This window comes from Saimiri boliviensis, chromosome 2 (genome assembly GCF_048565385.1).
Source record: "Saimiri boliviensis isolate mSaiBol1 chromosome 2, mSaiBol1.pri, whole genome shotgun sequence".
Classification (NCBI taxonomy): Eukaryota; Metazoa; Chordata; class Mammalia; order Primates; family Cebidae; genus Saimiri; species Saimiri boliviensis.
In genome coordinates, this window is record NC_133450.1 from 30,039,113 (window position 1) to 30,051,953 (window position 12,841).

The 12,841-nt window shown below is 50.0% G+C and overlaps 2 protein-coding genes across 4 annotated transcripts in view; both read left to right on the forward strand.

Moving 5' to 3' along the window:
• Positions 1 to 5,852, forward strand: part of MIDEAS (mitotic deacetylase associated SANT domain protein) — a 76,781-nt gene extending 70,929 nt beyond the window's left edge. For all 3 annotated transcript variants that reach the window (XM_010335255.3, XM_039468968.2, XM_074393004.1), the window contains exons 12-13: positions 1,480 to 1,676; positions 1,966 to 5,852. In XM_010335255.3, the coding sequence (XP_010333557.3) occupies positions 1,480 to 1,676; positions 1,966 to 2,134 (366 nt within the window). In that variant the 3' untranslated portion in view covers positions 2,135 to 5,852. The remainder of the gene's footprint in view (positions 1 to 1,479; positions 1,677 to 1,965) is intronic.
• A 1,515-nt stretch (positions 5,853 to 7,367) lies between these two features.
• On the forward strand, positions 7,368 to 9,217 carry PNMA1 (PNMA family member 1). Its single transcript, XM_003924516.4, has one exon. The coding sequence runs from the start codon at positions 7,372 to 7,374 to the stop codon at positions 8,431 to 8,433; it is 1,062 nt and encodes a 353-aa protein (XP_003924565.1). The 5' UTR covers positions 7,368 to 7,371; the 3' UTR covers positions 8,434 to 9,217.
• Positions 9,218 to 12,841: the final 3,624 nt, after the last annotated feature.

Genomic DNA, 12,841 nt, shown 5'->3' on the forward strand with positions numbered 1-12,841 from the left:
CCATGGGCTGAGCCCAAGGCGAGCAGGGTGGAGCTGGGCCTGAGGGTGTGGGAGGGAGGGTAGAGCAGGACCCTGATTCTACAGATCTGTAGAGCAGAAAAGGGTATGAAGTACTTTGTGCTGTTAACTCATTTAATCCTTACAACCCTGTATGGGTAGGTACTACTGTTATTCCCATTTTACTGATGGGGAAATTGAGGCTCAAGATAACATAGCTAGTAGGCAGCCTGACTCCAGAGTCTGCAGTTAATTTTTATACTCTACTGCTTCTGTATGAGATTCGGAGGGAAAAAGGTTTTGTGAAAACCCATTTTGTGAAAACCCAGTAGGTACGTGGGACACAGGAAGCCTTGATGGGTTGTATCTTGGACAGGGCTCCCCTTAGAGAGCTGGAGTCCCTGACAAGAATGAAACTGAGCTGAGACCATAGGGATGACAATAATAGGCCCTCAGGCATGATCTCTGCCAAGTGCTTTCATTTCCATCATCTCATTAATTCCTCAAACTGCAGAGTTAACCTCCACTCTGCAGCTGGGGAAAGCAGTTCAGAGATGCAGAGTGACTTGCTGCAGGTCCTTGGACCCTAGTGCAGTGCTCTGTCCACCGTATCACAGGCAAGAAGCAAGACTACCGGCCATAGCTCCTCCTTGCCAGGGAGAGTTCTCCCAGGAAGTGGGAGGGAGGGTAGGGGATTTGTTGGGGGAGTTGCTGCTTTTTGAGTCTTTTTAAAAAATGTGTGTAGTAGTACACTCATGCGTACAGAACTCCCATAAACTGAACACACAGCCGTGTGTCTACTTCTGAGCCTCGACCACCTGCACGGAGAGCTGTGCTCTGTGTAGTGCTCTACAGAGTTCTGCTGACTTTTGTAGACACTTTCCCATGAAGGTGCCACTTCTGATGGCCACGCGGGGCTTCCCCAGCTGAGTCCCCCTCTCCTCCCTCTGCTCTGCACTCTCATCCCTGCTCTTGCCCTGTTTGGTGTTCCTGAACTCCCGTGTCCTGAGCTAGCTACCTGTACATCTGTCCCTTCCACCAGACCCTCAGCTGAGAGCAGGGATGCCTGTGTCATCCTCTTTGTCCCCAGCACCTGGCACATCACAGGGGCCTGAATCTCGTTTATAGAACAGGGCATGAGCGGACTAAATGACAGAAAATATCAGCAGTTGCTTCATTAACCCAGACACCAAGATCCCCTGTCAGGCTCATGGAAGCCTCTTGCAGCTGGGGCTGCACCTCAGAATTACCCTAGCAGCAACTTTGTAAACAGTAGAGCTGACCAAGGACGCAGAGCTGACCAAGGATGCAGAGGGCTTCAGAGGAGGCAGTAGGCATCCCATCCCTGGAAGGACCCAAGTGCATGCTAGGTGACTGGCAGGAGTATATATGACCTTTCAGGCCCTCGGTTCCCTGCGATTCTAGAATTCCAGATCTGCGCTCGCCCAGGTCACTCAGCAATCCTTGTTTGATTCTCTCCAGGCCAATGACATCCTCATCCTCCGGAGCCACGAGTCCAACGCCCCTGGGTCTGCCGGTGGCCAGGTCTCGGAGAAGCCAAGGGAAGGGACAGGGAAGACACGAAGGGCACTACCCTTTTCAGAGAAGAAGAAAAAACCAGAGACATTCATTAAGACCCAGAATCAGGAGAACACTTTCCCCTGTAAAAAATGTGGCAGGTAAGGTGGCCAGCCCTGTCCCCGCTGGGACTCTGCGGGCTGGTGCGCAGCGAGGCGGGGCCGGCGGAGGGGGAAGGGATCCTGGCGGCATCCGCCTCTTCTTCTGATTGGCTAAGCCGGTTTCTAGGGCTGTGACATAATGGGGCAGCTTTCAGAAAATGACCAGAGCGGGGCCAGCCCCAGCTGTGCCGCGTGGGGGTGGAGGTAAAAGCTGGGGCTGCCCGTACACCCGCCCTGGGGGGCCCGGGATGGGCCAGGCGGGTCCTGAGAAATCCCCGCCCGGCCGCAGGGTGTTTTACAAGGTGAAGAGCCGCAGTGCACACATGAAGAGCCACGCGGAGCAGGAGAAGAAGGCTGCGGCACTGAGGCTGAAGGAGAAGGAGGCCGCCGCCGCTGCTGCGGCCCACCAGCAGGCCCTGCAGGAGGAGAGCGGCGCGGGTGCGGGCGACAAGGGCTGAGCTCGGGAGCCAGGCTGGCCCAGTCCTGGGCCCGGCCCTTCCCGCACCAACGCCAGTGCCCGCAGACACCTTGGCACCTCAAGAGGGAGTGAGGAGAGGATTGCAGGGACTTTTCCCTGTGAAACAAATGAGACAATGAAATAAACGGCTCTTTTATTTATGAAGGCCCGGGGAGCAGCGTTAAGGGCTGCAGGATCCAGTTCTCTTTGCATTTGGTCTGTTGGAAGTTGCCTTCGCGCTTTCTTGGACCGGGAGAGTCCCGGTCCTCCGGAGGGGCTCCGCCGCCTCTCACACTCCGATCTCTGCTGCTCTTCTGCCCCACAGCCTCTTCCCTCTTTGCCTCCCCCCTCCCCTCGGCCTCCAGGAAGCCACCGTGGCCAGCCAAGCACAGGCCCACCCCCATTGCAGCAGTATTCCTCCTCCCCAGAGGACCCTGAAGGTTGCACCGGCCCTGCCCCAAGCCCCAGAAAAAGGGACTCTTGGAGGGAGTGTGCTGGCTTCTGCGAAAAGTGGCGGAGCCTGATACCTGTGCTGTCCCTGCAGTGTCCAGGCCTGCCTGAGCTGCACCCGTGACAGCGTCCTGAGTGGCCACCTCCTCCCTGGGAGGGAGGCCGCGACAGGTACTCTCCCTTTGCTGCTTGCCGGGGGCGCTGCTGGGGCTAGAAAGTTTTCTCAGCGTTGGGAAAGGGGCTAACGTTCTTGTCCAAAGCACTCATCCTGCTGCCAGAAAGGGAGCTGTACAGAGGCTGGAAGCTGCAGGGCTAGGCCGGAGACAGCTTTTGACAGGCCTGACTCTTCCTGCTTCCCACCTTTTTTGCCAAATACCTTTGGGTCCTGGAGGCTGCCAAGGGTTCTCCCCCTTGAGCAGGTGCGGGAGAGGCTCAGCCTGCTCCTCCTGGGGGCCAGCCTCCTCGCCTCTGCCCTTCCCTCAGCAGCTATACCTAACCCCACAGCACCCCACCCAGTGTCGATATTCACAGCCCAGTCCCCAGCCCTGCATGCTGGAGATTTCTGGATCCTTCCCTGGGAGGAAGAGTTCTCCTAACTCGATTAGACAGAGCCTTCATTCCTTGACTCGTGTCATTTGGGAGCTATTTATTTATTCTTAGTATTTAAGTTTTAACATCCTCTCAGGGACCAGGGGCCTCCTGCTTTTCAGAGGCCCAAGTGCATTTATCCCAAAAGGAGGCATCTTCTTGACATCCCCCACCCACTACCCTCTGAATTCCCAAGGCGCTAAGGTCCCTTGGCTGGTTGCTCTGGAAGCTCTTGCCAATAGGAATGAGAGCAACACTGGAAGAGGGTGGGAAGGTGGAGAGTGTCAGCAAGGGAGATCAAAGGCAGTTCTTGCTGCCCCTTCTCTGGCTGTGCTTTGCCCGAGGGAATTGGCAAGAGGCCAGAATTCTAGTTTTGTTTATGGGGCCTGGATTCTGGCTTGAAGAAGCCGTATTTGGCAGGGGTGAAGTGAAAGGGCCAGGAGGTCATGGAGGCCCCTTCATTTCCAGTCCCATAGCGGACTGAGCTGTTTTTCTAATCTGATTTTTCAACTTGAGTTGTGCAAAATAAATTCTAAGTGAGTGCGTGTATGACAGGTCAACATGTTAGGAAGGAGCCAGAAAGTATTCAGACTGCTGCTCCTTAGGAGAGAGCCAAGAAGCATCCGGTCAGTAACTGGGAGTGGAGAGGGAGTTTTGTTTTGAAACTATGCACTGTCAGGTATTTTTCTGCATCCATTTATACATTAATATGGTTCTGCAGGACCCCGCCTATGGAAGTAACAAATTTCTTCTCCCTCCAGACTCTTGGATGACTACCTAGATCCCCAACTTCCTGGTTAGTTTCTTCCACAGGCTTCCATGAGCTCAGTGTCCCAAGACAGCAAAAATCTGATACACCTTCTAGAAGCAGGGGAGTAGCAAATTTAGGTTCTCTTCAAAACTATTTGTATAATACGAGTGCCTTTGCAGCTTAGCCCCAAAGTGCTACTTATGTTTCCCAAGGCTTTTTCTATTCAAACCATATTTGGTTTCAGGCCCCTTTATGGGCATATGGTAACGGAAACCTTCATTCACATGAGACCCTTTTGTTCAGTAGTAACATCTAGTACTTGGAAATTTTTTTTTTTTGAGAGTGGAGTCTTGCTCTGTCGCCCAAGCTGGAGTACAGTGGTGCAATCACCGCTCACTGCAACTTCTGCCTCCCAGGTTCAAGCAATTCTCCTGCCTCAGTCTCCTGAGTAGCTGGGATTACAGGCCCATGCCACCACACCCGGCTAATTGTCTTGTTTTTTTTTTTTTTTTTTTTTTTTTTTTTTTTTTTAAGTATAGATGGGATTTTACCATGTTGGCCAGGCTGGAACTCCTGACCTCAGGTGATCTGCCTGCCTCGGCCTCTTAAAGTGCTGGGATTACGGACGTAAGCCACTGCTTCCGAGCCAGAAATCTTTTTAAATAAGAAAGTGATTCTACTCTTCTAAGCATACAGAGACCAGGCCAGATGAATGTAATTGGGGAAAATCACGATGGTACCTCTCTGCATTAATCCTGCCAGGCACCATATTTTAGGAAGGTCCATGCTCCAGGATGCATTCATGTCTAGGATGAAGTGTGAAAATTAAAAAGTTTAGAGGGCAGATGCAGTTGTGGCAAGTGACCTGCCACTAAAGTAGTTGCAGCTATAGAAGCTGGCATAGGTCTATCTTTAATGGTGCTTTCTCCCTGGGAACACATTAGGCTTGTCTTTTGTTGTTGTTTTTTCCCTTTATTCAGAGCTCTTTGAGAAGTGAGATTTCTAACATCCTCCCCATGCCACCTTACCATATCCATCTCCCAGCCTCCATCTGCATTCAGCTAAGGGCGGGAAACTGACCTAGTGCCTGTGTTGCAGACCATTTCTGAGGTCTCTAGCCATCCAAGGAGGCAGAGCCTTCATTGCTGTCCTCCATGCCTTCAGCAGCCCCTCTCACAGCTAAGGTACACACCACCCCTTCTGCCACGCCCCCTCCACCCCGGCACCAAGTCTTTTGCTGCTTATGTCTAAAGGGATCGCCTATATTTAACTGCCTCAGTGACCTAACCTCTTTCTTATGTGCCAGATGTTAAGACGAAGGAGGATTACAACACATACTCAAGCCTCAGCTGTTTAGTTGTTTTCACTGGGGCTCGCTTTTCTGGGACGGTATTTATTATCAGACTGGCAAGCCTAACTCCATAGGTTTACAGGAAGTAGGCATATTTTTATAAAACAATTGTGCCCTCCCCACGTTTTGCTATGTTAATAGTTGCCTCTTAACAATTTGCAGCTGTTTCAGTTTTTCCTCATTTGTCTCTAAGTTGAAGGCCTTGTTGGAGGGGACAGCACAGGAACAGCCTTGACAGTCTGTAATTATTGTACAAATATTTTAATAGCATATAAATATATTCCTTTTATTTTGAAACAGAAATGATCAGACACTGCCTTTTTTGTGTTTGCTGCCTGTGGCACCGTTTTTTAAAAAGACTGTTACATATTAAAATAGTGTACATATATATATATAAATATTACCTCTTGCTGTACAGTTGTGATAGAGACTGAAGATTTTATTTTTTGTGTGCTTTTTATAAGAAAAAAATTAATACACTAAATCTTGCTGATGTGATTGTAATGTACCTATGTAACTTATTTACTTTTGAATGTTCTTCTGTATCTTTAAACCTTTTATTAAATAAGGTTTTAAAAATTCAGAGTTGAATGCTGTGTTCTCTGGGATTTTCACCATCTGGGATTGATGTAAGTGGGCCTTGTCTTGCTTGCACGGAGATTACTCAACATTTTTGAAACATACGGATTCTCTTTTAGCAGCCTATTGTCAATGATGCCAGCCAGGAAATAGGGAATAATATATTAATGTTTGCCTGGCTAAAAGATGACTGAGTAGACACAGACAAACATCTTTTTTACAAAACTTTAGACAAGAAAAAGTCTAAACTCTGTATCTTACACAAATATACATAAATGGCACACTCCGCCATTTTGGCTGCATTGGGATGAAATAGGCAGGGTGCAGAGTGTGGTCGGGGGAACAGGGAAGCGAGGGTTCTGAGGATATTTTCACGTGCAGGGTGGACTGGCTGAGCAATCTGAGTAGACAAGTCCACCATGAAGGATGCATTTGCAACAATATCATCTTGAATTCACTCCAAGATTGGGTTATTTTTAAAATACGGTGCTTAGCAGTCTTTGTTCTCTGTTAAAAAAAAGAAAGAAAGAAAATGCGCCATCAGAGAAACCCGTGCCCCGGCCCTTCGCTAGCACCATGGCAACCTCTCGATTCCGCCCCACCCCCACCCCCACCCCCACCCCCACCCCCACCCCCACCCCTCTCCGCCCGCGGTGGGCGGCCGGAGCAGACTAGTCTTGCGCCGTCTGGGACGCCGTTGCCATGGCGACACCCGAGCGGCTCCGCCGCGGGGGCGTAGCGGGGCGGGGCAGACGCCGCTCACGGGCTGGCCCCACCCTCCACTGCTGCAGTACAGTCGCGGCAGGTTGCGAGTAGGACACGACGTCCGGGTAGCCGCGCAGCGCTTGAGCCGCTGCAGACTGTCGCGGCCGCCGCTGCTCACCCTCTCCTCTGTTGTCTCCAGCCCGGCTTCTCCGGCTCTCCTGCTCCTCTGTTGCCTTCGTTTCTGGTCCTCGGCGGTCCTCGCCACCCGCGCAGACGAGTCCCTGCTCCCACCAAGAAGCCGCTCTCTGCTGGCCCGCAGCCGCAGCGACTTCGGCACAGTCTGCCTGTGCCTGGTCTCCCAAACGACCGCTCCTCGCCCTCGGAAGACCAGGCTGCGACCGCGCACGCCGGTTCCTCTCCGGGAGCCGCAGCCAGCGTCCGGCGACCACGCCCCGCGACTACACCTCGGCGGTTCTCGGCCCATCGCGCCTGCCTTCGCCGCCCGACCTCGCTCCTGGCCCGCTCCACGACCACGCGACGCCCCGGCTGCTGGCAGCGGACCCGGACCCAGACGCAAGATGGCGACGGCTGCGTGACTGCCTCAGCGTCCCCAAGCTCGGCTCCCAGTGCGTCCACGGACTGACTGTGGGGGCAGGGAAGGGCGAGATCAGGACTCTGTGTCTTTGTTAATCGTGACTGCGTGAAGCTCGCCTCCCTTGGGCCTACTTGGGGGGAGTATCTGGCGGCGTTCTAAGGCCGGGAGCACGGTGAGCCACTGTCTGTTGGTAGAGTTGGCGTCTAGATAGTTGAGAAAATGGCGATGATACTGCTGGAAGACTGGTGCCGGGGAATGGATGTGAACTCCCAGAGAGCTCTGTTGGTCTGGGGCATCCCAGTGAACTGTGATGAGGCTGAAATCGAAGAGACCCTCCAGGCTGCGATGCCCCAGGTGCCCTACCGAGTGCTTGGGAGAATGTTCTGGAGGGAAGAAAATGCGAAAGCAGCCTTGTTAGAGCTCACTGGCGCTGTCGATTACGCCACGATCCCCAGGGAGATGCCAGGCAAAGGAGGAGTCTGGAAAGTGTTCTTTAAGCCCCCGTCTTCCGATGCTGAATTTTTAGAAAGATTGCACCTCTTCCTAGCTAGAGAAGGCTGGACCGTGCAGGATGTTGCCCGTGTCCTTGGGTTTCAGAACCCTACTCCGACCCCGGTCCCAGAGATGCCAGCAGAGATGATAAACTATATTTTGGATAATGTTATTCAGCCTCTTGTTGAGTCCATTTGGTACAAGAAGCTGACACTTTTCTCGGGGAGGGACATCCCAGGGCCTGGAGAGGAAACCTTTGATCCCTGGCTGGAGCACACTAATGAGGTCCTAGAGGAGTGGCAGGTGCCCGATACAGAAAAGAGGCGACGGTTGATGGAGAGTCTTAGAGGCCCCGCCCTTGATGTCATTCGCATCCTCAAGACCAGCAACCCCGCGATAACTACTGCTGAATGCTTGCAGGCGCTTGAGCAGGTGTTTGGGAGTGTTGAGAGCTCTAGGGATGCCCAGGTCAAATTTCTGAACACTTATCAGAACCCGGGAGAAAAGTTGTCTGCTTATGTCATTCGTTTGGAGCCTCTGCTACAGAAGGTGGTGGATAAGGGGGCCATTGATAAAGATAATGTGAACCAGGCCCGTCTAGAGCAGGTCATTGCCGGGGCCAACCAAAGCGGGGCCATCCGAAGGCAGCTGTGGCTTAACGGGGCTGGAGAAGGGCCAGCCCCAAACCTTTTTGAGTTGCTGGTGCAGATCCGTGAGGAGGAAGCCAAGGAAGAGGAGGAGGAGGCTGAGGCCACCCTTCTGCAGTTAGGCCTGGAAGGGCACTTCTGAGTCCCAGGAAAGGCAGCTTTAGTGCAGACCTAGATCACAGCTACTGTCCTTGTCCCTGTGGGGTCTTACAGATGTGTCTGAGTAGTAAAGGCTTAGCCCTGTTAGGTTTGTTTTTGGAGGGCAGGATTAGTCAGGCCTGAGTATTCATGTAACATTCTAAAATTGTGCATGCAAGCACTGTGAGCTGCTAGCGGATCTTGCTGGCTACAATGCCAGGTAAAGGGCTGGTTGGACACAGCACTTAATGCACGCTGTCATCATGGCCATCATAATCAGTTGTGAAAAACACTCGAACCTGTGACACTTCCTATTCCACAGTGAATGTGAAATTGCATGTTCAGATGTTAACTGCGAGGCCTGGCTCACAGAAAGCGTTCAGTAAAAGTGTGAACTGTTAGATTACTTATATTGTGGATAGATTTTTGTTTACCGTAAATTGTTCCAGATTTTATTAATGGAAGGATATATGCATTTATTAGCTATGACTCAACTTTACAATGTAAACATATTATTTCTCATCTTAAACGTGGAGCAGTTTAATTAAAAAGTATTCTGAGACTGCAGAATGGGGTGTTAAAAAATACTGCAGTTATGGAGCTGGGTAACCCATTTTTTCACTGCATAAGATACAGATGTAAATTGCATGGAGAGGTTGATGTGCACCTGTTAGAGTAATTCACTTCCCCAATTTCAAACCTTTGTCAGAAAATAGTTCCTGTTCATACTGATTCTGAGTGTTCTAAATTTGAAGTTACATACACAAATAAAAATGTTTTTTGATTTCTGTTGTCTTCTTCTCATTTTGCTGGCATGTACAAACATCTTTAGCCTAAGTAAACTCTGTCCTTTTTTCTTATGAAGACTCTGTCATTAACTCAAACCATTTATTTTACTTACCACAAGCACTCAGCATGTCTTCACCCACTACCCATCATTCACAGAGCTTTCCCCTCCATTCCCACCAGCATCAGGTGCACACACACCCACCTCTTACACTCCACTGCCATCTCCCACTCAGTACTCCCACCTTAACACACATCCTCTTCCCACTCCACATGTACACTCTGCCAGTCTCCCACCCCAACATATATTCCCATTTCTCCTCACACCCCCACACACTCCCTCCCACCACCCAACACCAACCAGTCACCCCATATATTTATACACTCCCACTCACACATACACATCCTACTTTCTTTATTTATTTTTAGATGGAGTCACGCTGTCGCCCAGGCTGGAGTGCAGTGGTGCGATCGTGGCTTACTGCAACCTTTGACCCCGGGCTCAAATGATTCTCATGCCTCAGCCTCCTGAGTAGCTGAGATTACAGGCATGTGCCACCACACCCGCCTAATTTTTGTATTTTTAGTAGAAGAGTTCATCATGTTGGCCAGGCTGGTCTCGAACTCCTGACCTTGTGATCCACCCACCTCGACCTCGCAAAATGCTGGGATTACAGGCGTGAGCCACTATGTCCAGCTCACCTACTACATTTTTAAAAATGGGCCATGTGCAGTGGCTCATGCCTGTAATCCCAGCACTTTGGGATGCTCACGTGGGAGGATCGCTTAAGAACTGGTGTTCAAGACCAGCCTGAGCAAAATAGTGGTGAGACCTTGTCTCTACAAAAATAAGTAAATTAAAAAATTAGCCAGACTATTTAGGAGGCTGAGGCAGGAGGATTGGTTGAGCCCAGGAGTTCAAGGTTGCAGTGATCTATGAACATACCAGTGCACTCCAGCCTGAGTGAAGGAACAAGACCCTGTTTCTCTCTCCTCTCTCCCTCCCTTCCTCTCTCTCTCTCTCCCTCCTCTCTCTCTCTCTCCTCTCTCTCTCTCACACACACACACACACACACACACAAGCACAAAATACCAAATTAGGCATATAAGGATTCTCTGGGGGTTTGGTGTTTTCGTTTGTTTTTTTTGGCCCAATATGTTGTGGACATCTGTCTATGGTTTACACATAGGGATATACCTTCTTGTCATAGATGCAGAGTTGACTGCATTCTTAGAGGGAAGTTTTCACCTAGTATTCTGACTTCTTAATTATATGACAATTGTATATATCTACATGCATACATATATATTCAATGCAATATATCTATATGACATAAATCAATGTCAGGATCCTGAATGTCCATCCTTGTTCTAGGAAACAACTAAAAAGAACAATGGGCTATTTATGATCTGAATTAAGGCTGTTTTGTTTTTGAGACGGAGTCTCACTCTGTCACCCAGGCTGCAGTGCAGTGTCACGATCTCGGAGGCTGACTGCAACCTCCGCCTCTCAATTCTCCTGCCTCAGCCTCCCGAGTAGCTGGGACTACAGGCACGTGCCACCACACCTGGCTATTTTTTTCTATTTTTAGTAGAGACAGGGTTTCACCATGTTAGCCAGGCTGGTCTCAAACTCCTGACCTTGTGATCTGCCTGCCTCAGCCTCCCAAAGTGCTGGGATTACAGGTGTGAGCCACTGCCCCCCCAGCCAAGGCTTTCTTTTTATAAGCTCAGAAATTAAAATTTGTTTTTTTTTTCCTTTTTTTTTTTTAGGGACAGGGTCTTGCAGTGACATGATCACAGCTCACTGTAACCTGAAGCTTCTGGCCTCAAGCAATCTTGCCTCAGCCTCCCCAGTAGCTAGGGCTACAGATAGCATTGCCATGCCCAACTAATTTTTTATTTTTTTTTTGTAGAGATGAAGTCTCACGAGGTTGCCTAGGTTGGTCTCAAACTGCTGTCTTGGCCTCCCAACGCACAGGGATTACAGGCATAAGCCACCACATCTGGCAATTTTTCTGCTTTTTAATGGAGGACAGCAGCCAAGAAATGTATCCTCATAAACAACCGGAATAAGAAGTAGAAACTACACTACAGCCCTATTTTGTGACCATTTTAGCTGATAGCACAGAAAATGTGCTGGCAAAATGTGTAATGTACTGATATTGCTCAGTGATTCCTGTGTCTTAATTCAGGGCCTCTCAGCTAACTGTATCTTCTGGAAATCAGGTAAGGACTAGTAAGCTGGTCAAATGCAGTAGTAAGTTGCTGTCTCTGGAAGCAGTCTTTCTAGGAGCCTAAAAATTTGATATAGTGCCCAAAGAACTGAGGAAGAGTTACAAGCCTGGGAGAAAAAAACCTACTGAAAAAAAAATTTAGCTAAAGAAATGAATGCCTCTGGCCGGGTGCAGTAGCTAACACCTGTAATCCTAACACTTTGGTGAGACAGGAGACCCGCTCACCTTCAATTTCACCTCTTCCCCCACTTTCAGATGGGAAGGAGGGTGAAGAAGGGGGAAAAAAAATAAAATACCAAAAAGCTGGGAAAATGACTCCCTCTTTAGTTCCCAGCGTCTCTGCTATCTGTTAACCTTGAAAGAGTTGCAAATGAATGTTATCTCTGCAGGCTGGAGCCTGGCACTGGTTCATGCCCCCATGTCTCCATGGACCAGGCTCCCTCCTGGAAACACCTCTTCCAACAAACAGCTTGTTGCTTTTGTCTTGTCTCTGTAAGCCCCCTTCCCTGCTGGTCCCCGCTCATGCTGCATATGAATTAGCAAATCAATAAAGCCAAAAGATTGTAAGGTCAGATGTCCAGCAAATGGACAATGACATAGTTCTGCCTCAGTTTCCCCTTTAGCGTTGTAACCCTATAAAAGGGGAGAGAAGTTGCAGCTTAGGGAGCTTGGTGAATGAGGCTGTAGCCCCCTGAAGCTCCCGGCTGAATAAAAAGCCACTTCCTCAGTTCAGTGTTTGAGAGGTTTATTCCCCACCATTCCTGCTACACTGGGAGGCTGAGGTGGGTGGATCATGAGGTCAGGAGTTTGAGACCAGGCTGGCCAGCATGGTGAAACCCCATCTCTATTAAAAATACAAAAATTAGGCCGGGCGCAGTGGCTTAGGCCTGTAATCCCAGCACTTTGGGAGGCCGAGGCGGGTGGATCACAAGGTCAAGAAATCGAGACCATCCTGGTCAACATGGTGAAACCCCATCTCTACTAAAAATACAAAAAATCAGCTGGGCATGGTGGCGTGTGCCTGTAATCCCAGCTACTGAGGAGGTTGAGGCAGGAGAATTGCCTGAACCCAGGAGGTGGAGGTTGCGGTGAGCCAAGATCGCGCCATTGCACTCCAGCCTGGGTAACAAGAGCGAAACCCCGTCTCAAAAAAAAAAAAAAAAAATACAAAAATTAGCTGGGCATGGTGGTGTGCACCTGTAGTCCCAGCTACTTGGTAGGCTGAGGCAGGAGAATCGCTTGAACCCGGGAGGCAGAGGTTGCAGTGAGCTGAGATTGCACCACTACACTGCAGCCTGGGGAACAGAGAAAGACTCCATCTCAAAAAGAAATGAATGCCTGTCTCCCTCTCTCTCTCTCTCTCTCTCTCTCTCTCTCTCTCTCACACAC

Excerpts from the sequence above, each read along its gene's own strand:
- PNMA1 (XM_003924516.4), top strand. The coding sequence starts at position 7,372 with ATGGCGATGATACTGCTGGAAGACTGGTGCCGGGGAATGGATGTGAAC.